Source organism: Grampus griseus, assembly GCF_964374135.1.
Source record: "Grampus griseus genome assembly, chromosome: 8".
Lineage (NCBI taxonomy): Eukaryota > Metazoa > Chordata > Mammalia > Artiodactyla > Delphinidae > Grampus > Grampus griseus.
In genome coordinates, this window is record NC_139002.1 from 20,962,359 (window position 1) to 20,987,857 (window position 25,499).

The following is a 25,499-nucleotide window of genomic DNA, read 5'->3' on the forward strand; positions in this document are numbered from 1 at the left end:
CCCCCAAATTGGATGCTTGTTCTGATTCTGTATTGCACAGCCAGTGTTTTCTCAGGTTGTCATGGCTCTGGATATGTAGTGCCCATAGTTTCTTTTATGGAAGACAGATCTGAGCAGAAATGCATCTGAGCTTTGGAAGGAGATTTAACTTCAGACTTTTTAGTCTGATTTGGATGCCATATGATCCCTCAGTACCATTCCCCATTCTGCTTTTCTACTATTAATGGTTTATAAAGACTTCACTGTGTTCATAGAATATGAAAGCAGCCTTCAGAGTCACTTTTGTTTTGTTTTAGGACTTTCGTTGTAACATAACCGTGATGCCATTATCCTAACAAAATTAACAGTAATTTCTTAATATCATCTAATACCCAGGTAATGTTTAGATTCCTACATTGTCTGAAAAATAGCTTTTTATAGTTTTTATAGTTCTTTATAGTTTGTTTAAAGCAGGATCTAAACAAGAGTCATATAGTGAACTTGGTGTTATGTTTCATAAGCTTTTTTAGAGGTTCCCCCCTCACCTTTTTCCTCCTGGAGATTTCTAAAGAAACCAGGTCATTCATCTTGCATAGTGTCCCACATTTGGATTCAGCTGTTTGTCCCCTCGAGGTATTAATGTATTCCTCCATTCCTTGTATTTCTTAAGGATCATTTTTTCTTTTTTTTTTGAAAAGTAACTTTTTCCCTGACTATAAAAATATTTATGCTTGTGGAAAATTTGGAAATGCTTGTGATGTAAGTATAAAAACAGTAAAAATAAAATAAAAATAGTATATTAAGCTGTTCTCTAAAGTATGAATCCAATTTTGGTTTAAAAGTGTGTAATGTATCCACATGTCCACCTAGTAACTAGTCCCCATCCTTAGGTTACCTAGGGGCTTTCCTTTATACTTTTTAAAATACTTTTTTAGTACTTTTCTTCTGTTTTTTTCTTTATTTTTTTTTTGTATTTTATAATGGAAACAATCTTTTTCAAAAGAGGAAACATTAAGAAATAAAAATAATAAAAGAAAAAACGTAGAAAAATATAAAGAGGCAGGAAAGAAATTACCCATTATCTCATCATGTAGTACAACTGGTTATAATTTTGTACATTTTATAGAGGACATTTCAAAATTTTAGGCCATATTTTTAAAATGTATTCGTTAGCTTTTAAGATACAGAAGAGGAAGAGATTGTTTACTTATAGAAGACAGATTTTTTTCTTATGATGAAGAAAATTCCAACCTAAAATACCTCCTGGAAAGGTATAAGTCCTAAATTATAACCTAAAATCTCATGATAAAATCTTAGAGTGAAAAGTTTAAAAGATAAGGTTGTTATTGCAGTTCAAGAATTTTTATTCCTAAAGAGTTTCTGCAAAAGCACGGATAACTACGGAGCACAGTTAAACATTGCTTAGTTGGGCTTTGATGACAACCCTGATCTTTTTATCTAAATTTGCTCAGTGTAGACATAATGGACACCAGGGGGCGCTATCTATCTACCCTAGGCCAGTGATTCCTGCGCACTTCTTGTTGTCACTAGTATAAGCACAGCAGGGGATGCCTTCACTGTAGGTTGCAGGTTTATCACTCAGTGTTCATGTACCTAACCACAGGAACCTTCCAGTAGGTGCTTAGGTCTTAGTTTTCATTAAATTCCTTTAATTCTTTCACATGCTTTTAAGTACACCTTGACTTTAATTTTGTGATACAGAGTGGATGGGTACTGCAGAACAGGAGAGAAAACTTGATCAGTAAACTTCCTTTAAGAGTGTTTTTATATTTGCTTTGAAACAAACTCTGTCATTTGTAGCTTGAGGAAAACCAGTGATGGGTTTGAGAATCCTACTTTTTTCCTTTTCTTTGATCTATAGCCATTTGGTGTATAAGTAAGATTAATGCAGTAAACAGAGCATAGGAATTAAAATACAAGAAATGAATTTATGTTATGCTTTTGGTTGATCTCAGGAACTTTTAGTCTTAGTGGCAGGACTCATTAGGAAGAGAAATCTGTTTTTTCTTCATCCAGTGTAGAAATTATTAAGCTCTATTACGCATTCACCTGTTCTAGCTAAATCCAGTATTGTGCCTTCCTTTAAATGTTGGACCTCTTGGGAGGGCTAAGGAGTATATACCTCTTTCTACTTGACTCCTTTATTATATCAGAGAAAGTGTGAATACAAGAATTGAAACATTTTATTGGGTGCCCTAGGGTATACATCCCAGTTTGAGGTCAAGAGAACATTGAAACTAAACATGCTGTTTTGTTCTAACATGGTGAAAGGTGGATATTTTTCTGTCTTACAGTTCAGAATTTAGGCCACCCATATTGGCTTACCTTGGCTCCAATGTATATTTGGTTTATAATTTTCTTCATCCAGCCTCACAAAGAGGAGAGATTTCTTTTCCCTGTATATCCACTTGTATGTCTCTGTGGTGCTGTGGCCCTTTCTGCACTTCAGGTGAGTTTCAGGGAAATGTATATCTGCTTCATTCTGTTTCACTTTAAATCGTTCATAAAACTTATAGGCAAATTACAGAATGCTTCCACCTAAGATATTTTATCTGTACATTACACCTGATACAGATATTATAAAGCTTTATGTATTGATTGCTTAAATGTTGCTTTGACTCTTATTTGCTGATTACGTATTTGCAGTGTTAATTTGTGTGTTAATTTGTCTCTGTTGCCAATAAGAATCCAATTGCTATGAAAGGAATTTTTTTAAGTCACTGAATGGGCCTAGCACAGAACGGTGGAACCACAGCAGAGCTAATGGAATGTGTACTCTTCCACTACAAGACCTGAATGAAACTGGCTCAAGTGTTTGGGATTACATCAGGCAGTTAGCAATGTGGGACACTTTGTAATCCTGGCTTAAAAACCTGTCCAGGTCAATTCCCTGTCAGAACTAATCTTGAATATCTCTGTAATTATGGCTTCAGAAGCGCCAGACTCTTTTTTTTTTTTTAACCTCTGCTACCATTTGCAGTTAGCAGAAGAAGAATAATTAGGGTGATAGTTTTTTTCTAGTTTTTTTTCTTAACAGATTTATGTTAAGATATAATTCACAAACCATAGAATTTACCCATTTAAAGTGTATGATACAGTCTTTTTTAGGCTATTCACAGATCTATGTAAGCCTCACTGCAGTCAATTTTAGAACATTTTTATCACCTCAAAAACCCTGTACCCTTTAGCTGTCGTAACCCCCTTTCCATATCTCCTCAGCCATAAGCAACAGCTAATCAATCTACTTTGTATCTCTATAGATTTGCCTATTCTGGACATTTCATATAAATGAAATCATAAAATATGTGGTCTTTTGTGACTTCTTTCATTTAGCATAATGTTTTTATTTTTTAAAATAAATTTATTTTATTTATTTATTTTTGGCTGTGTTGGGTCTTCGTTGCTGTGCGTGGGCTTTACTCTAGCTGTGGCGAGCGGGGGGGCTACTCTCCGTTGCGGTGCCTGGGCTTCTCATTGCGGTGGCTTCTCTTGTTGCAGAGGACCAGCTCTAGGTGCGCGGGCTTCAGTAGTTGTGGCAGGCGAGCTCTAGAGTGCAGGCTCAGTAGTTGTGGTGCACCGGCTTAGTTGCTCTGCGGCATGTGGGATCTTCCTGGACCAGGGCTCGAATCCGTGTCCCCTGCATTGGCAGGCGGATTCTTAACCACTGTGCCACCGGGAAGTCCTAGCATAATATTTTTAAAGCTCATCCATGTTAGGATGATAGTTTTAAAAAATAATTTTAATTATAAAAGTAACTGAACTTTATTGCAGATAATTTTTCTTTTACCACTTTCTAAATCAGTCCTACTACCCTAACAAAATCTCCTTCTAGCATTTTTGCCGATCATATAACAATCTATTTTGATTGTAACCTAAGGTTCATGTAACTTTACATCCCTCTTAATATAATTATAACATTCTCTATATTGCTATATCTGTACCCATCATTTTAATAGCAATATAATATTCTAAGGTGGATATAATATACAACATTATTATGTAATATACTGAATTGGTTATATATAATGATTAGATATAATTTATGTTAAAGTTTAGATTGCTCACTTATTTCAATATTATAAATAATGCTAGGGTAAATATCTTTGTTTAGGTATTTGGATTGTTTGCTTAGGAGAGATTCCAGAAAACATGAAAGGGATCCAAACATATTTATGGCACTTGTTATGTATTGCAAAATTGCTTTCCAAAAGTAGTTTCTAGTCTAGGAGGGAAAGAAGGGAGGACAGAAATCTCATGGGAAGGTGTTCAAAGGCTGCAGAACTCATGCAGGTGTATATATTGTTAGTGATATTCATCTAGTTTGTGAAGTAGTTTAGCAGATAATTAACAGAATTTTCCTAATATTCTATGTGAGGAATTCTTTTTTCTTTTTGTTTGGTCATGAGACATTTTGTTGTTGCTAAAAACTTAGATGAAAACTTGTTAGTAAGGAAAGTGAAGGTTAATAACTAGTTATATCAGAATAGATTGAGATACTTCATATATCAAAAAAACCTAGGAAAAGCATTTTTGTTTAAATATTTTTAAAAAATAAATTATTAGGACTTTAAGCATTAGGGAAGTATCCAAATGATTTTCCTATGAAGCTAGTGAGATTTCATTCTTGGCAAGCCCTCTGGCTAGGCTGATCTACAGACAATTGAGCAGAATTTGCTTTAATGTGAGAATTTGGAGTGGGTACTTCACTGTTTGCTACTGCTCAGACCCTTGGTAGAACCTCTTTTTCTGCTTTCTTCCTCTCAGTTATGATGATGTCTTGTGATTGTGTATATTTTGCAAGGTGTATCTTCTTTTTTCAATAACGTTTTCTTTCCTTCTAGAAATGTTACCACTTCGTGTTTCAGCGATACCGCCTGGAGCATTATACTGTGACATCGAATTGGCTGGCGTTGGGAACACTCTTCCTGTTTGGGCTCTTATCTTTTTCTCGCTCTGTGGCACTGTTCAGAGGTAGATGTACTGAGAATATCTTAACCTGTACTCACAAGGCACTATTCCTTGGTTTTGCTTGACCCATGATTGTTCGGGTTTTTTTGCTTTGTTTTTTTGTTTTTTTGCGGTACGCGGGCCTCTCACTGTTGTGGCCTCTCCCGTTGCGGAGCACAGGCTCCGGACACGCAGGCTCAGCGGCCATGGCTCACGGGCCCAGCCGCTCCGCAGCATGTGGGATCTTCCCGGACTGGGGCACGAACCTGCATCCCCTGCATCGGCAGGCGGACTCTCAACCACTGCGCCACCAGGGAAGTCCCCCATAATTGTTTAATACAATTCAGCTTAAGCTGCAGGGGGAGGACTTTTCTACAGGGAGAACCTATGGACTTCATATTAAGATTGGGGGCTTGGCCCCAATTGAGCCATGGCTGCTGAGCCTGTGCGTCCGGAGCCTGTGCTCCGCAACGGGAGAGGCCACAACGGTGAGAGGCCTGCATACCGCAAAAAAAAATAATAATAATAATAAGATTGGGATGTGACCTCTGTACCTTAGGATTGAAGAGAAGATTGAGAATGCCTTTTAGTGTGATTAACTATAAACGTCTTCTCTATTCCTACTAATTTTTTTTTTCCTTTTAAAGGATGAATTAAGGAAGCCTTAAACTTAGGATGCAAATTTGGGGCTCAAGTCCCATGATTATATTCTTTCTTATAATCATTATTTGGATCCAGAATATTGAAATGTGCTCAAAGAACGTGAAATTGAAAAGGTGGAAGGGTATAGAGAAGGGCAAGAAAGCAAATTATTTCTGGCAAAAATAGGGCCTCTGCTTTAATCATCTTCCTGACTGTAGAAGTGTTTTACACCGTAGAGTGGGCTTCCTGCTGGGGTTGCGGTGTACCTTTCACATGGATCACAGTGGGACATTAACACGCATTATAATTAAATGTCAGAATCTCATCTCCCTCATCTTTGGCTTTCACAAACCTTTCTCCCTTCCAGGGTATCATGGGCCCCTTGATTTGTATCCAGAATTTCACCGAATTGCCACAGACCCAACCATCCACACTGTCCCAGAAGGCCGACCTGTTAATGTCTGTGTAGGAAAAGAGTGGTATCGATTTCCCAGCAGCTTCCTTCTGCCCGATAAGTAAGTTGCCCTTTAATTCTCAGAGTTTTAAATCAAGGTGTAAAAATAGCAATCCTGTAGCAATGTCTTCTTAATTTTTCCTTCATTTTAGATTTTTCACAAGTTTTTGAATGATTTTCCATCTCAGAGAGCTGTGGGAACTGTGCTGGGCACCCATGGCCTGTGTTTGGTAGAATGAGTGCTGTGTCTGGTAATGCACCCTGCACTGCCCTTAACCACAGAGGTCTGGGGACGTCTGAAGACATTTTGGGCTCTGGGCTTCTGCTAGTGGCTCTTCCTAAGGATCCATATTTAATTTTTTATAATGAACGGATATCCACTTTTAAAAGTGGTTTAGAGACTCTAGGTTTCTAGAGTGTTTTTAGAGAAGACATGTTTGTCGTCCGACAGCAGTGGACATTCTCTACCAATGTATGGACACTGGGAAAGCTGTGGCTAAGACCTTGGTACCACTTTCCTCGATGCTGTCTGTTGTTGGATGTGATAGCATAGGCTCTGAGTTCCCTTGTATTTGCTTCATTTGGACAGAGAAGAGCCCTATTTAGGGAAAAGGGAAGTCAGGTTAAGATGAGTCATGTTGCTCCATTTGGGGACTGGCTTCAGCAGCTTAGCTGGTGGTAGTATCTTTTGATTGATAAAGATCCTGTATCAGTCATTAATGATTAATTAAAACTTGTTTTTTAAGCGTTAACTTTAGCATTTGCCTTTTACATTTGAAATAGTTTCACAACCAAAGATACTTTTGAGGATTACTCAGGAACAAAGTACTTTTCCCACAGTGAGTTCTTACATTTCACTCTTTTCTCTACACACCTGATGAATTTGCTTTAATTTTGGTAAGTCCCTCTGATTACAGATAATTGGCAATAAACTTTGATGTTTCTCTTTTGATGGTATGATCACTATTGCAGATTTCACTGCTAAGAGTTGGTGAAATGGGTTGAGAGACCTCTAGTTGAAAATTTCTCAACGATTTTGGACTGAATTGTGACCTCTGTCTCTATTCTCTCTGGTTGAGGTTTTAACAGAAACATTTTGTCTCCAAGTGAAATGTTTTTCACATGAAATTTTTTTTTTTTTGCTTGTGTATTTCAAGTACATTTGGCAATGTGAGCCCCCTGTGTTTTTCTTATTTTCCTTATTTGTGTTTCTGACAGTTGGCAGCTTCAGTTCATTCCATCAGAGTTCAGAGGCCAGTTACCAAAACCATTCGCAGAGGGACCACTGGCCACCCGGATTGTTCCTACTGACATGAATGACCAGAACCTAGAGGAGCCATCCAGATATGTAAGGGCATTATTCTCCTTTTACTACTTTGAAAAGAGTTCTACCCTTAAAATCTGTTGGCATACATAATAGAGCATTGATGAAATGGGACTTTTTTAGAAAGTGATTTCTTTAGGGTGAGGGATGTAACGACTTTTGTTGAGAAAGGATGAACAGTATCATTTTTATTTTCAAATGACCTCCTTAATTTTCTATGTAAAATATACAATTCAACATATTTTCTAAACTGGGCTGGAAAATTTCCTATGTTTAATTCAAATCATCATCTTGAAACACATTCTGCAGCTCTTATCACTCCTTGGTCCATTAAAATGCTTCATGGGGAACTTTCAAGTTATAGGTGGACCTTTGACCTAATTATTAGTATACTCTGGTTTTAGCAAGTGGACAGTCAGTGAAGGCTGTTCTCACACTGAGTCCATGAAGCAATATCTGCCAGGGCCGTGCTCTTCTACCCACTCATCTTTACGCACTCGGAGATCCCATGTGGATTTTATTTCAGTTCCTTCGAAAGATGACACTTTTGTCATTTGATACCTGTAAAATCTTTGATTGTGGAAAAGGTGAGAGCAATAAAGATAATGTTCCTGGTTCCCAGAGACAGTAAAGGACTATTTTGTAGAATTATTAGAAAACACATTTTTTGGCAACCTATCTGTTAAGAAACATTTAACAATTTAAATGTCAAATACATTTCATTTAGATTTTCTTATGTCATATACTTAAAGTGAAATATCAGGACGTTCAGTTCTCTTCCAAAGTAAACCTGCAGCCACAGCTGGCTTTTTGTCTCCCGGATTGGGGCAGGTTATACTTCCATGGAGACCCTCAGGGTTTATGAGTGAGATTCTTACTGTGTGAACTTTCGCTTATAAGCTATGAAAATGGACATGATAAAATACAAACTTGAGTTGGCTCCCTGAGAAGGTGACACATGTATTCCACTAAGTGACTTATCCTGTAGCTTCCTTCTAACTTAAGCCTCTGATTCCTGTAACAGTGACAATACCCCTGGGCAGTATGTTCTGTTGCTAGTCATTTTTATTTTAGCTGCAGATATTCTCCTGAGAGCAGGCTTTGATGTACAGGGGATCACTATGGGGACACTGGATAGTCAGAAGGGTAGGAGAATACACTGTGATAGGGGGAGGATATAATAAATTCAGAGTGTTGTTGTCACAGCTGTAATTTGGGAAGAGATAGTATAGGGTAGTAAAAAAAAAAAAAGAGCATGGACTTTGGAGTCAAGTAGGCTTGAATTCTAGTCCCAACTCTGTTGCCTACTTTGATGACATTGGGCAAATTAGTTAACATCTGTGTTTAATTAATTTCAGTTTTTGTCTGTGAAGTGGGAATAACCATACCTACTTTTGGAAGAAATAATAGGAGATTGGATATCATATCTCTCTGTCATATATAGCATGGTGTTTGGTACATAGTTTTTCCCACATATGTTCTTAATTTGATAATGGTGTATTTGATGGATTAATTTTATTGCTCCCCAACTTGATTTTTATTACAGTCTGTCCAGATTCAGTGTTGCTTTTTCAATCCCAGTGACTTTGCTTATCTTGGTGACAGTGCCTGGACTTCCCTTGTCTACCTTCTTATACTATCAAAAGTCTTTCTCTCTGAAGCCTTTCCCAACTATTAAAGTCCACAGTGGGCAGTGTCCTTCTTTAAATGCCTTAAATATTTATCTGTATAACTCATTTAGCCATTTAATTTTGTTGTCTTACGCTATTTAAATATTTCTGACGTGTATGTCATATTTTTCACTATCAGATTGTGAGTGCTATGGAGAGAATGACTGCACCTTATTTCTTTTGTATTCACCATAGTGGCTAGGATAGTGCTGTGTATCTAGTAGTTAGCCTATACATGCTTTCTGACTTGAGAGATGAATATTTGTCATTGTTGAGATAGTGATATTGAGAGAAAGCTGGCTATAAAATCTTCAGTGGCTTACAGGCACATGGAAAGATGCTCAGCATCACTAATTATTAGACAAATGCAAATCAAAACCACAGTGAGGTATCACCTCACACCAGTCAGAATGGCCATCATCAAAAAGTCTACAAATGGGACTTCCCTGGTGGCACAGTAGTTAAGAATCTGCCTGCCAATGCAGGGGACACAGGTTCGAGTGCTGGCCTGGGAAGATCCCACATGCCGTGGAGCAACTAAGCCCGTGCACCACAACTACTGAGCCTGTGCTCTAGAGCCCGCAAGCCACAACTACTGAGCCTGCATGCCACAACTACTGAAGCCTGCACGCCTAGCGCCCATGCTCCGCAACAAGAGAAGCTACTGCAGTGAGAAGCCTGAGCACCTCAAGGAAGAGTAGCCACCACGTGCAGCAACGAAGACCTATGCATTCTGAAAAAAAAAGTCTACAAATAATAAATGCTGGAGAGAGTGTGGAGAAAAGGGAATCCTCCTACACTGTTAGTGGGAATGTAAATTGGTGCAGCCACTATGGAAAACAGTATAAAGCTTCCTTAAAAAATTAAAAATAGACTTACCATATGATCCAGCAATCCCATTCCTGGGTATATATCCAGAAAACACAAAAACTCTAATATGAAAAGATACATGCACCCCAGTGTTCATAGCTGCACTATTTACAAATAGCCAAGATATGGAAACAAACCAGGTGCCCATCAACAGACAGTTGGCTTAAGGAAATGTGGTACACACACACACACACACACACACACACACACACACACACACACACACACACACACACACACACATCCAAATATTGCCATTTGCAGCAACATGGATGCTTAGTGAAGTAAATCAGACAAATACTATATATCACTTATATGTAGAACCTTAAAAATAATACAGATGAATACAAAAACAGAAATAGACTCACAGACATAGAAAACAAACTTATAGTTACCAAAGAGGAAAGTGGGGGTGGGGAGGGACAAATTAGGAGTATGGGATTAACAGATACAAACTACTATATATAAATAAGCAACAAGGATTTACTGTGTAGCACAGAGAATTATATCCAATACCTGTAATAAACTACAATAGAATATAATCTACAAAGAAAAAATGGAATTACTGTGCTGTACACCTGAAACTAATAAAATATTGTAAATCACCTATACTTCAATTAAAAAAAAAACTACAGTGGCCTGTTGTACATTTCTTAAGGTTTGGTCACAGGTTGTCTCTGGTTAGATCATATTTCCATGTTCTCCACTACCAGATACTGTTAAATTTAAGTGACTATATTAGCTTTACCCAAAAGGAGAAGATTTTCTAGAATACCTATAGGAGTCACCAAAATGCTGGCTGGTAAAATCAGGGACAAACAGGTCCTCTATGTGTTCTGAGTGTGTAGTGTCTGTCACTGTGCTCATACACCTTTCTCTCTTTGGATTTTCCTGCATGGTGGGGGAAGTGCCCTTCAAATCCAGTCCACTCACCTTTGACACTTTGGAAAGAGACACTTGATGGCTTACTGTGAATTCCACACAAACTATGATCAGGGATTAATTTCTTGCAGTTAACTGTTTAAAAAGGTATTTGTTTTTCTTTGATGATAAAAGTAATAAACACTTGTGTAAAATAATGAAAGCTATCAATAAAAAAAATCAGCTATAATCAAATTACCCCAATATTAAATCACTGTTACCATTTTGATGGTTTTTTCTTTCACTTTTTTCTCTTGCATTCATATATGTATACGTATGTAAATAAAAATCTCAATTATTTTGAAAAATAACGTAGTTCTTTAAGAAACGGTGCCAGGATCAAGACTAGTGACCAAATAATTTTGGTCTCACATTTGGCCAAAATGTGAGAGCACACGTTGTAGTACGTTTATGTTTGTTACTTCTGGTATCAGCCCTGGTTTTAAGTATGGGTTCATTCAAAAAGGCAAAATAATTATGTTCTCTGTCTTTCCTGAGCATGCTAAATAGCAGCATTATTTTTATTTGCCCTTTGGCTCTGAGTGACAGGTTTTAGCCAACTCTTGGCTTCAATGCTAAATGATGTGGTCTGTCTCCTATTCCTAGTCTGAGCGGAAACTAAGAAACATGCATGACCTCCTGTATTTCCCTATGCTCTTTTACCTCTGAGTTTATCAAGAATTAGGAGTGAGTGTTTGTAAAGGCTCTTGGTTTCTACTGTATTGTTATAACTATACTGCAGCAATAATATTTTTTCGCTGTAACATTTTTTCGCTGCATATTCTTTCATGATAGATACTGAGTAGCTATTGAACAGGTGGTATTATTCAATGGTACCTGCCAAGATTTTCTGCCAGAATCAAGGTCTGAATTTAGAAGGTACATTCAGTGTCTCCTCTTTACTTCTTGACAAATCCAAATATTTGTTCACTGTTTCAAGGTGAATGATAACCTTCTGTTTCCAAATCTGGTGTCTGATGTGGGAGCTGCTTAGTCAGTGGATGGAGTTTGGGGTAAAAAACACACGTTCAGGAGGGATCTTACAGATAAAGACTTTTCCCTGACTTTGACTTAATGCTTAAGCAGATTTTCAGGAAGCTTTTCCATCTGTTACCTTTGAAAAAATAAAACTGGTCATTGATTAATTTTTTTCCCAAATAGTAATATAGTCAGTTCTGCTATAACGTGATATACAATTGCCAAAGATAATTGTGTGGAAAACCACAAGACTTGTGGGAAAAATGGAGTTAGGGACACAATACTCAAAAACTTTGTCAGTGACACATAAAAAAGATAGGAACCTAATAAAAACCGTGGCATAGTTTTATATATGTTAAATGGCGAAAAGTACATAAATGCTACAATAATATGGCAGTTTACCTTGAAGAAGACCTCAGGTTGCTTCTTGAAGTGGCATTGGGAGGGCTGCAGCTTGTGAAATAAGGGTTATTTGAAACATGACAGAAAGCTGTAATACCAAATATGGATGATATGAATGGGTGTGGCTCGTAACAGGCAGTGAACAGAAGAAGCTGGGAGATAATTTGAGTGTGGGCTTGTATGCACTTTGTTTATTTCTGGGCTGATTGGTTCAACTGGGTGTAATTTTCTGGATTCATCTAGGTTTTCTTGTGGATTAAATGACACATAAGCAAACACAGAAATTGAATTGTGCTCACATTGTTCCCTAATATATCAATTGCGTTGGAACAAATTTGCATTTTCAAAACAAGTGTTACAATAGAACTGACTGTATATTCTTTTTCTTCTTTATCCCTGCCTTTACCATTTAACCAATGGGAAGAATTATGGTTTTGGAAGGGAACTTAAGGTATCATAAAGTTTATGATCTCTTCTTTTTATGGGTGAAAAAAATTGAGGCTCAGAGGGGTGGTAACCTGACAAAGGTTAGTCCTAGGATAAGAAACTTGGTTTCAGGATTCTTCAATATTCTTTTCACGCCTCCTCTTACTTCCAAGTTTATACCATACGGTGTATCACTTGAATATATGTTTTCATGCAATGGTTAATTGTTCTTTCATGTAACAGAGCTGAATAGACATCAAGTGGTTGAGCATTACTTTTTTTTTTGGCTGCGCTGGGTCTTCGTTGCTGCACGCGGGCTTTCTCTAGTTGTGGTGAGCAGGGGCTACTCCTCGTTGTGGTGCGCAGGCTTTTCGTTGCGATGCGCAGGCTTCTCATTGCGGTGGCTTCTTGTTGCGGAGCACGGGCTGTAGGCACGCGGGCTTCAGTAGTTGTGGCACGCGGGCTCTAGAGCGTAGGCTCAGTAGTTGTGGCACACGGGCTTAGTTGCTCCGCAGCATGTGGTATCTTCCCGGACCAGGGCTTGAACCTGTGTCTGCTGCATTGGCACTTGGATTCTTAACCACTGCACCACCAGGGAAGTCTGAGCATTACTTTTTTAAGAAGTTACTTTCCATTTCTAGAGCTCTATTACATGTATGCCAGGTACTTTATGTAGTAATCAAAAGAAATGATTGGGGTCTTCTCCCTTTTCTTTTTTCTCTCTTTCTTCTTTTTCTCTCTTTTAATCATTTCTCCTACCCTTACTGGAAGTCCTTATTTGAGGAGAAAATTAATTGCCCTGTAGATAGCCTTACTAATTTTTATTGGCCTTGAGTAGCAGAGCAAGCAGATTAAAATTGCTGTAATATGTGCAGTAGAATAAGATTGGAATCCACTCTGAATTTAAGTTAAGGCTGTTCACAATTCTTCTTTCAGATTAATTCACTAGTATCCATTGTGTTGGCATTTAGAAATGAAGTGATGTTTTCATGATCTTTAGTGATTGAATGACCCAAAATTTTTACCTGTGAGTTTACATTTTTATAGTGCAGTAAATTTTTACTTGTGAATTTAAAGATTCATTCAATAAATATGTATTTAGCAAGGCTTTATGGGAGACAATAAAACTATACGACAGCCTATGCCTCTGGGTGACAACTACTTTTTAAAATTTAATTTTAGGATATATCAAAGAAATGAAAATCCCAAAAAATACTTGGAACCTTTCCCTATCAGGTGTTTCCTCCTAGGCCCCAGTGTTCCTATTTCAAAATAAAGGGACTATCATAGGATAATATTGATGCCTGGCACAATGATGTAGTGGCAAGAGCACTGGGCTGGGAGTTAGGAGAGCCTATGATGCTTTTCTAGAATTCAGTGAAGTATATTTTATTCTTATATGATTTTATGAGTTTCTAAGACCCTTGAAATAGGTTTGCATCTCTCTCATTTTCTGTAACTACATCTGAAATCCAGTTGCAGTGTTTAGATTTCAGCTGGTCCTGTTTTGTAATCAAATATTTCATGGTAGCAAATCTTATCTTGAAACATGATTTCTGGGCCACATGACCTCATGACCAGAGATGGAAGTCTGTCTGCTGTTTCTGTCCCAGAGGAGATGAGTATCTGTGTCATGCTACCTGAGTGTGATGTTTGAGAGTTGAGAAGACATGGCTGCAGACTCTATCCCTGGCAGAATCTCTGCAACAGCTGATGAGGAAAAGCTGTGAGAATATTTATTATTGCCCAATCCCCTTGGCCCACTCCTGCCCCAACAAAACGCACACCTTTTATTATTGATGTCTTGATCTCTGTCTCAGGCCTTTTATTTTCTTCTTAGATTCTATATTTTTGTTTACATCTGAGGTGGCATTAAATTGTCATCCTTAATATGTAACATCCTTACATCTTCCTGATAAGATGTAAACAATGTGATATCGATTATCAGTAAATTCGTTTGAATTCCCCTCCCACCACCTTTCTTTTTCTTTTGGTTTAGAGGTGCCGATATTTTCTTCTTCAAAGCTTCTAGTGGATTGTTAGAAACTGAAAGAAGTCACATTTCCTTCGGAGTGATTCTTAAATGCTTGTATTTTACAAAGTTTTATACTAAGACATATTTTTAGCTTCGACAGCTGGTTGATATGTAGCCTGTGACTAATGAAATGAAACACATTTTTGTTTCACGATCATGTGTTAATGTCACCCTACAATTTTGTTATTTTTGATGCAAGAAAGAATGATTAAATCTGAAGAAACAAAAAAATGAGCTATTTGGTTACAATTTAAGTTAAATTTAAATCCAGCTTTTTGATTTTTGAATTGTATATTATGTGGTTATGGAGTGTGGTCTCAGATTTTGCACTGAGACATTGATAAAATTGAGAGAAGAAACTATTCTTTCTGATTCTCTTAGAACTAAGGGGCAGTAGTCACTTGGTTTTACCAGGGATTCAAACTGAGAAATCTCAAACTATAAATAGTCACAGTAAAATAGAATATATAGCATGATCCAGATTCTATGAAGAAAAATCTTTATCTCCAAAGAGAAAAGCCTGGAACATAAACTAACAGGTTGATGTTGATTTTCTTTGGGTGGTAGGATTATAGGTGATTTTTAAAATGCATTTAAAAAATATTTTATAATAAATCATATTTTACTTTCATAAGTTAAAAAATTACCATAGATATCTATAGATTACTATAGATATCAAATCTTTGAAACTACTAAGATCTCTGGTAGGCTTTACAAACAGTACTCGGCATGCAGTCAACTGACCTCAGGTTTTTGTCTTTGAGCACAAGAACTGCCGACTCAAAATTGAGAGAGAGATTTTCTATTAAGTAATTTTTGCCTCTTAGCCTTCTGGCCTCTTAAGTCATTTCAGTCATTATATCTACGACTACTTTTGCTGCTCTTTCTGCAAACTAGATCTAGATTGCTTCAAAGAAATAAATTTGCTTACCTATTGCAAGCTATGAGGAAAAAAAAATTTTTTAAATCTAAAACTAAAAGAAGATGTTGCTGTGGCAAAGAAACTATATAAAGTAATATGTTCAATTCTTCCAGACAGGAGGGGAGTTAAAGAATTATATAAAAATGTAAATAAAATTAAATAATTTGCCTACTGTTGAGGTTTGGACAAAAGGCCTTGTCCATCCAGTGAGTGCCGGAGACCACCTGTTGGCAGGTGCATCCCCAAGCAGTCCTAGAGCACTGGCTAAAAAGACAGTGACCTGTAAAGCTTATCAGCACAATAACAGTGATCTCCAATCCTTTGTCATCTTTTTATTCTTAATTATTTTAAAATGTTTCTTATTTTGTTCCTTCTTTGTTTATTCATCCACTCATTATTTAACTTTTTATTGTTCTAGACTATGTGCTGAAGATGCAAAGTGACAAAAAACATAGTCTCCTGTCATTTAAGAAAAGTCCCTAACAAGTAAAAAAGGAAAGAAAAAATTTATGGGGATAGAAAGGAATTTGGAAAACAATGTAAGAACCAAAAAAAAATTTTAACTTCTATAATTAGTGTTCCCTGATAGGTTAAAAGAAAAGTTTGGGGACCATAAAACAAAAACATGTTTTGAGAAGGGAACAATCAGAGAATAAGAGTTCCTAGAAATGAAAAACAAGATAATAGAGATTTAAAAAATCAATAGCATGATTAGAGGACAAAGTTGAAGAAATCTTCCATACAGTAACAATACAAAAACAGAACAAAAAAACAAAGAGATAGAAAATAGGAAAAGGAAAAAAGACCAGAGAATCCAGCATCTAGCTAATAGGAGTTCCAGAAAGAGAGACCAAGTGAAATGGAGAAAAGAAAATTGCCCAAGAAATAATGTGAGAAAATTCCCCAAGAACTGAAGGACATTGCTTTTCAGATTGAAAGACCCCACAAAGTGTACCTAAAATGATGAATGAGAAATGATTCATACCAAGATGTACTAAGTACCAAAAGAAGTCAACATGTATTATTATTTGATAATTGAAACATCAAGAACTACCAGAAGAAAACATTGGAAGAGTTGTGAGTTGTTGCCTCTGGGAAGTGGGACCAGGGAATAAGAGTGTACTGCTGTTTTTCATAATAAGCTTCTTGTACTACTTAAATTTTGAACTATGCACATACATTATTTTGATAGACCTAAAGATGAATTTAGAAAAAACCATAAATCTTTCCCTCAGAGTTTAGTAGGAGAGGCAGTTCTAAAATATTATTCAGTAGTATAATGAATATCATAGTATGCTGTGGGAGCACAGAGGAAGTAGGAAGCACTCTTCCTACTTCTCTATTTGGGGGCAGCTTCACATAAGAGGTGGCAGGGGAGCTGGGTCTTAGAGGAAGATCGAGAGTTCTCTGGCAGAGGAAGGAAAGTGTACATTTCCGTCAAAGGGAACAGCACATGCAAAGCCTTGAAATATGAAAAAACATCGAGTGTTCAGGGGAAAAGAAATGGTTTGAAGTTTCGAGATTTTAAGTAATTGGGCAGAACATTTTTAATTTCTTACTTCCCTGTTTCATTTATTCTCATTATCTATGTGTGTGACTGTGTTCTCTTATAAATTATACATTTATTTAAGGACAAGAGTTCACGTACCTCCACAGTACCTCACTCACATAGGGCTTATATACAGCAGATCATTTAAAAAATTTAACTAAAATACTCTAGCCTTTCATTTAGTCTTCTTGAACTGAAGAGAGGCCTCCGCAGACCCTGATGATAGTAGAAATTTAGACTAACTAGGATTTGAGCACTGTCATTCTTCAAGGTCTGGGTATATAGTCCAGTTAGTGTACTAGGTTACAAGCCCCTGGAGGGCAGAGATCATGTCCTTTCCATCACTGCATCACGCACGTGGCCCAGCACTGACAGATACTAATTGAATGAACCTTTTCAGTATTCATTAACAGATGCCAGACTGAAAGAAATAAATGCTTCTGCTTCCTCTTGTTTTAATAGTGAGATCCTTAAATTACCAAAACCCCGGATTTCTATAGCTGTCTCTGCCTGCCTTTAGTAAGGAATAGAACTAAATAGGTTTGTTACCTACTAAAATGCCAAACCACTAAAAAGATTCGTATTATTGCCTTAATATCGTAGCATTTACTACAAGACTGTTTAGTTTATTTTTTAGAAAACAAGGTTGATATTTTGTTTTGATTAATATTGTTTCTATTATTTCTTCTTCAAGTCTCATCAACATGTTCAGTCTTCTCCATTTCTACTGTCATGTTGAAGGATTTTTATGAGTTTTGGCCATTTAGTTTATATTATTTGAGTTTGTTTTGAGAAAGATATACCCTTCTCATAGATAGAAGTTAAAGAGTTCAGTCACATATACCATCCCCCCAGATCTTGAGGCTCCTTGCTGCTTTATTTTCATTTTTAAAAACTTTTTATTTTGAAATAATTACAGATTCACAGGAAGTTACAAAGACAGTACAGAGAAGGGTACATGTACCCTTCATGCAGTTTCCCCCAGTGTACCTCTAATATAATTCCAAAACCAGGAAGTTGGCATTAGTATAGTTCTGTGCCGTTTTATCACATGTATAGATTCATGGAACCACCACTGCAGTCAAGGTACAGAACTCTTCCAGCACCACAAAGATCATCTTTGTACTACTTCTTCCTAGGTACAGCGCACCTTCACCATCCCTAACCCCTGGCAACTGCTAATTTGTTCTCCATCTCTGTAATTTTGTTATTTTGAGAATTTTATATAACTGGAATTATGTAGTGTGTTACCTTACCTTTGAAATTACCTTTTCCCCCTCAGCATAATGCTCTTGAAATCCATCCATACTGTATCAGTAGTTTGTTGCTCTGTATTTCTGAGTGGTATTTGGTGGTATCAATATACTAGAGTTTGTTTAACCATTTACCTATTGAAAGACATTTTTGTTTTCAGTTTTTGGCTCCTACAAATAAAGCTGTTATAAATCTCTGTGTACAGGTTTTTGTGTGGATATACATTTTAATTTCTCTGGGATAGATGCCCCAGAATGTGATTGCTGGCTCATATGGTAGGTATGTGTTTAGTTTTTTCAGGAACTGCCAAGCTGTTTTCCAGATTGGCTGTACCAGTTCAAGTGATGTGTAGAGATCTTACCTCCTTTTGCATTCCTTTACCCTCCCCTGTTTATAATATAATTGTCTTAAATATTTCCTCTATGTATATTGAGAACCACTTTGGAACATGTTATAATATTTGCTTCAACCTCTAAACATAATTTAGAAAACTCAAGAGAAGGAAAATCTATTATTTTCATCCATATCCTTACTCTTTCTGTTCTTTCTTCCTTCCTTATGTGATTTCTCCTTTTATCATCTCCATTTTGTTTCACGAATTCCTGTAGCCATTCTTTCAGGGTAGGTTTGCTAACAACATATTTTCTTGGTTTTCCTTCATCTGGGAATGTCTTTTTTTTTTAATTGCAGTATAATTAATTTACAATGTTTTGTTAGTTTCAGGTGTACAGCAGAGTGATTCAGTTATACATATATATTTTTCATATTCTTTTCCATTATAGAGTATTACAAGATGTTGAATATAGTTTCCTGTGCTACACAATAGGTCCTGGTGGTTTATCTATTTTATATATAGTATGCGTATCTGTTAATCCCAAACTCCTAATTTATCCCTCCCCACCCTTTTTCCCTTTGGTAACCGTAAGTTTGTTTTCAATGTCTGTGAGTCTATTTCTGTTTTGTAAATAAGTTCATTTGTATCATTTTTTTAGATTCCACCTGTAAGTGATATAATATGATATTTGTCTTTCTCTGTCTGACTTACTGCAGGTAGTATGATAATCTTTAGTTCCATCCATGTTGCTACAAATGGCATTACTTCATTCTTTTTTATGGCTGAGTAATAGTCCATTGAATGAATATATATGCCACATCTTCTTTATCCATTCAGCTGTCAATGGGCATTTAGGTTGTTTCCATGTCTTGGCTATTGTAGATGGGTGCTACTGTGAACACTGGGGTGCATGTATCTTTTTGAATTAGAGTTTTCATCTTTTCCAGATATATGCCCAGGAGTGGAATTGCTGGATCCTATGGTATTCTATTTTTAGTTTTTTAAGGAACCTCCATACTGTTCTCCATAGTGGCTGCACCAATTTACATTCCCACCAACAGCACAGGAGGGTTCCCTTTTCTTCACACCCTCTCCAGCATTTATTATTTGTAGACTTTTTGATGATGACCACTCTGACCAGTGTGCATCTGGAAATGTTTTGCTTTCCCCTCGATATGGAATTCTGGTTGACAATTTTTTTTCATTTAACACTTGAAAAATATTATGCCCCTTCCTCTGACTTCCATGGTTTCTGATGAGCAATCTGTTTTCACCCTACTTGTTTCTCCCCTGTAGGTTAGGTGCCATTTTTCTCTGGCTGCTTTCAAGAGTTTTTCTTTGTTTTTAGTTTTTAGAAGTTGAATTATGATATGTCTTAGAGTGTATTTCTTTGAGTTTAGTCTGTTTGGGGTTCACTCAGCTTCTTGATTCCATAAGTTTAAGTCTTTTGCCAAATTTGGGAAGCTTTCAGCCATTATTTTAGTACTTTTTCAGCCCTGCCCTCTTTCTTCTCTCCTTCTGGGACTCAGTGACATTAGTGTTAGATCTTTCGTTACAGTTCCACAGCTCCTGAAGCTCTCTTCTCCTTGTTTTTTCTCTAGTCCTTTTTCTTTCTGTTATTCAGATTATATAATTTTATTATTCTGTTTTCTACTTCACTGATCTTTCCTCTGATTCATCTGTTCTGCTGTTTAGCACATGTACTGAGCTTTTAATTTCAGTTCTTGTCCTTTTTATTTCTAAAATTTCCATTTGGTTCTTCTTTACTTCGTCTGTTTCTTTGCTGAGACGTTCTATTTCTTTGCTGTGACTTTTTTTTTAACTTTTTATTTTATATTGGAATATAGCCGACCAACAACATTGTGATAGTTTCAGGTGCACTGCTGTGACTTTCTATTCTTTTGTTTCAAGCATGTTTGTGATTGCTCGTTGAAGCATTTTTATCATGGTGGCTTTAAAATCTTTATTAGATAATTTTAACATCTCTGTCATTTCTATGTTGGAGTTTGTTTGTTGTCATTTGTCATGTCTTGAGATCTTCCTTTCTTTGAAACCTGGACATTTTGAGTATTATGAAACTCTGGATCTTATTTAAAGCTTCTGTTTTAGCCAGCTTCCTCTGACCCTACAGTGATGGGAGAAAGGCTGTGTTGCCTTGTTACTGCCAGATGGGGAATGGAAGTCCAGGTTCCCCACTTGGCCTCCGTTGACACCTGGAGCTGGACAGCAGTGTTTGTTACTGCTGGATGGCAGCAAGAGTTCATGCTCTCTACTAGGCTTATACCGATATCGCCTTGCTGAGCGGGGCAGGGGTGCCTTGTCACTGCTCTCCACATAGCCTTGACTGATGTCATTGGAGGGGGCTGGCCTCATTACTGTTGGACAGTAGTGAAAGTCCTGACTCTCCAATAGGCCCTCTCTGAGACCACCTCAGCATGTAAGAGGAGGGGTGCCTCATTATTGCCAGGTAGCTGGGAGTCCAGGCTGCCTGCATGCTTTCCACTGTTGCCACAGGGTGGTGAGGGAGAGGGGAAGCTTTTTACTGCCCAGATCCCTACTTGGTCTTTTCTGACACCATCCACGCTGGGAGAAGGGGTCCCTCTTACAGCCTGATGAAGGTGAAAAGCTGGGCTCTCCACTGGACATTTACTGTCAGAGGTATGGGTGGAATGACATGTTTTTGATGGTGTGTTGGCTAGTATGTTAGGTTTCTGAAGAGAAACAGAGATCAATAGAATGTGTGTATATATATGCATGCATGTACGTATGTGTGTGTGTTTGTGTGTATTAGAGAGATTGATTTAAGGAATTGACTCACAATTGTGGGAGCTGGTAAGTCTGAAATCGGCAGGGTTGATTGGTGGACTGAAGACCCAGGGAAGAATTGATGTTGCTGCTCCAGTCGGAAGGCAGTCTGGAGACAGAATTTTCTCTTCCTAGAGGGGTGAGAGAATACTTATTTTTCTCTTAAGGTCTTCAGCTGATTGGATGAGGCCCACCCGCATTATGAAGGGTAATCTGCTTTATTCAAAGTCTACTGATTTAAATGTTAATCTAATCTTAAAAATACCTTCATAGCAACATCTAGAATGATGTTTGGCCAGATATCTAGGTATTGTGGCCTAGCTAAGTTGACACATAAAATTAATTATCACTGTTGGAGTAGAGTGGTACTGTCTAAAAATATTGTTCCTGGGGTCCTGAGGTTCCTAGCCAGTCTGCCTTCTTTCATCTACTCTTTCTAGTTGTCTTATATTTGTTTCATTCATAATGTCCAGGGTTTTCAGCTGGACTCAGCTGAAGGAATATGGAAAAGTACCTACTCTGGTTTTTTATTTGTCATCTTCTTTTAACATGTTAGATTAAATGCTTCATTGATGTTTGAGGCCATAGGTTTCTATTTCTAATTCTCTTCTCTATTTTCTCCTGAAACTTAAGTTCTTCCTTCTGTCTGTGTGTGTGTGTGTGTGTGTGTGTGTGTGTGTGTGTTTTAATACCACATCGTTTGGACTAGAGTGTCTGATTTTACGATTTTCTCTGGGTGTTTTTTTCCTCCTTCAGATTTTAGTTTAAAATTTTCTTTATTTAGTTGTAAGTTTTTCTAAGCACATTCACTCTGGTCTTGGTGATATGTATCCTGACCCTTGCCTAGAACTCACTAGTCTATAAGCCATAATTCAGAAATACAGTCCTGTAATTTGATTCCATTGTTTATATCCTGCTGTTCACTTCCCTTATCTTTCTCTTCCAAAATCCCAACCTTTAGCTTGGACAGAAATTGAAAATATCATCTCTTGGTTACAAAGACCTTCAGTATACTATCTGTGACCTCAGAGTCACTTAGGATACAGTGTCGCTTTCTTCTGTTGTTTGTTTCTGATGTGAGTTGGCAGAGCTTAGTGTTTGGCAGATTTGTGTCCTAGCTGGTTCCCTATCAAGTTTGATGTATTGCAGGAAGATAGAATACTTTTCTACTTTTCTTTTAGCTATGTTAGGTCTGTTTTCACATGGATGCTTCTGAACTCCCTAGTCAGGGTCATGTACAGAAACACTAATTCAAAGCCTGGGAGCCACAGCTGCTTCACATAAGTTACTCTCTTTCACCTGGCCTGTCTGGCTCGCTTACACCTGTGAGTCTTTTTTTTTTTTTTTTTAACATCTTTATTGGGGTATAATTACTTTACAATGGTGTGTTAGTTTCTGCTTTATAACAAAGTGAATCAGTTATACATATACATATGTTCCCATATCTCTTCCCTCTTGCGTCTCCCTCCCTCCCACCCTCCCTATCCCACCCCTCCAGGCTGTCACAAAGCACCGAGCCAATATCCCTGTGCCATGCGGCTGCTTCCCACTAGCTATCTACCTTACTACGTTTGTTAGTGTGTATATGTCCATGACTCTCTCTCGCCCCGTCACAGCTCACCCTTCCCCCTCCCCATAACCTCAAGTCCGTTCTCTAGGAGGTCTGTGTCTTTATTCCTGCCTTACCCCTAGGTTCTTTATGACATTTTTTTTTCTTAAATTCCATATATATGTGTTAGCATACTGTATTTGTCTTTTTCTTTCTGACTTACTTCACTGTGTATGACAGACTCTAGGTCTATCCACCTCATTACAAATAGCTCAATTTCGTTTCTTTTTATGGCTGAGTAATATTCCATTGTATATATGTGCCACATCTTCTTTATCCATTCATCCGATGATGGGCACTTAGGTTGTTTCCATCTCCGGGCTATTGTAAATAGAGCTGCGATGAACATTTTGGTACATGACTCTTTTTGAATTTTGGTTTTCTCAGGGTATATGCCCAGTAGTGGGATTGCTGGGTCATATGGTAGTTCTATTTGTAGTTTTTTAAGGAACCTCCATACTGTTCTCCATAGTGGCTGAACCAATTCACATTCCCACCAGCAGTGCAAGAGGATTCCCTTTTCTCCACACCCTCTCCAGCATTTATTGTTTCTAGATTTTTTGATGATGGCCATTCTGACTGGTGTGAGATGATATCTCATTGTAGTTTTGATTTGCATTTCTCTAATGATTAATGATGTTGAGCATTCTTTCATGTGTTTGTTGGCAGTCTGTATATCTTCTTTGGAGAAATGTCTATTTAGGTCTTCTGCCCATTTTTGGATTGGGTTGTTTGTTTTTTTGTTGTTGAGCTGCATGAGCTGCTTGTAAATTTTGGAGATTAATCCTTTGTCGGTTGCTTCATTTGCAAATATTTTCTCCCATTCTGAGGGTTGTCTTTTGGTCTTGTTTATGGTTTCCTTTGCTGTGCAAAAGCTTTGAAGTTTCATTAGGTCCCATTTGTTTATTTTTGTTTTTATTTCCATTACTCTAGGGGGTGGGTCAGAAAGAATCTTGCTGTGATTTATGTCATAGAGTGTTCTGCCTATGTTTTCCTCTAAGAGTTTGATAGTTTCTGGCCTTATATTTAGGTCTTTAATCCATTTTGAGCTTATTTTTGTGTATGGTGTTAGGGAGTGTTCTAATTTCATTCTTTTACATGTACCTGTCCAGTTTTCTCAGCACCACTTATTGAAGAGGCTGTCCTTTTTCCACTGTACATTCCTGCCACCTTTATCAAAGATAAGGTGTCCATATGTGCATGGGTTTATCTCTGGGCTTTCTATCCTGTTCCATTGATCTATCTTTCTGTTTTTGTGCCAGTACCATACCGTCTTGATAACTGTAGCTTTGTAGTATAGTCTGAAGTCAGGGAGCCTGATTCCTCCAGTTCCTTTTTTTGTTCTTAAGATTGCTTTGGCTATTCGGGGTCTTTTGTGTTTCCATACAAATTGCGAAATTTTTTGTTCTAGTTCTGTGAAAAATGCCAGTGGTAGTTTGATAGGGATTGCATTGAATCTATAGATTGCTTTGGGTAGTAGAGTCATTTTCACAATGTTGATTCTTCCAATCCAAGAACATGGTATATGTCTCCATCTATTTGTATCATCTTTAATTTCTTTCATCAGTGTCTTATAGTTTTCTGCATACAGGTCTTTTATCTCCTTAGGTAGGTTTATTCCTAGATATTTTATTCTTTTTGTTGCAATGGTAAATGGGAGTGTTTTCTTGATTTCACTTTCAGATTTTTCATCATTAGTATATAGGAATGCCAGAGATTTCTGTGCATTAATTTTGTATCCTGCTACTTTACCAAATTCATTGATTAGCTCTAGTAGTTTTCTGGTAGCATCTTTAGGATTCTCTATGTATAGGATCATGTCATCTGCAAACAGTGACAGCTTTACTTCTTCTTTTCCGATTTGGATTCCTTTTATTTCCTTCTCTTCTCTGATTGCTGTGGCTAAAACTTCCAAAACTATGTTGAATAAGAGTGGTGAGAGTGGGCACCCTTGTCTTGTTCCTGATCTTAGTGGAAATGCTTTCAGTTTTTCACCATTGAGGATGATGTTTGCTGTGGGCTTGTCGTATATGGCCTTTATTATGTTGAGGAAAGTTCCCTCTATGCCTACTTTCTGCAGGGTTTTTATCATAAATGGGTGTTGAATTTTGTCAAAAGCTTTCTCTGCATCTATTGAGATGATCATATGGTTTTTCTCCTTCAATTTGTTAATATGGTTTATCACATTGATAGATTTGCGTATATTGAAGAATCCTTGCATTCCTGGAATAAACCCCACTTGATCATGGTGTATGATCCTTTTAATGTGCTGTTGGATTCTGTTTGCTAGTATTTTGTTGAGGATTTTTGCATCTATGTTCATCAGTGATATTGGTCTGTAGTTTTCTTTCTTTGTG

General features: G+C 37.3%; 1 protein-coding gene across 1 annotated transcript in view; it reads left to right on the forward strand.

Moving 5' to 3' along the window:
* The window catches only part of ALG9 (ALG9 alpha-1,2-mannosyltransferase), a gene marked incomplete at its 5' end in the record, with an annotated part of 100,123 nt that overhangs the window by 27,262 nt on the left and 47,362 nt on the right, over positions 1–25,499 (forward strand). The window contains 4 exons of the mRNA XM_082661074.1: positions 2,295–2,449; positions 4,842–4,971; positions 5,957–6,104; positions 7,262–7,391. Of these exons, the coding sequence (XP_082517200.1) occupies positions 2,295–2,449; positions 4,842–4,971; positions 5,957–6,104; positions 7,262–7,391 (563 nt within the window). The remainder of the gene's footprint in view (positions 1–2,294; positions 2,450–4,841; positions 4,972–5,956; positions 6,105–7,261; positions 7,392–25,499) is intronic.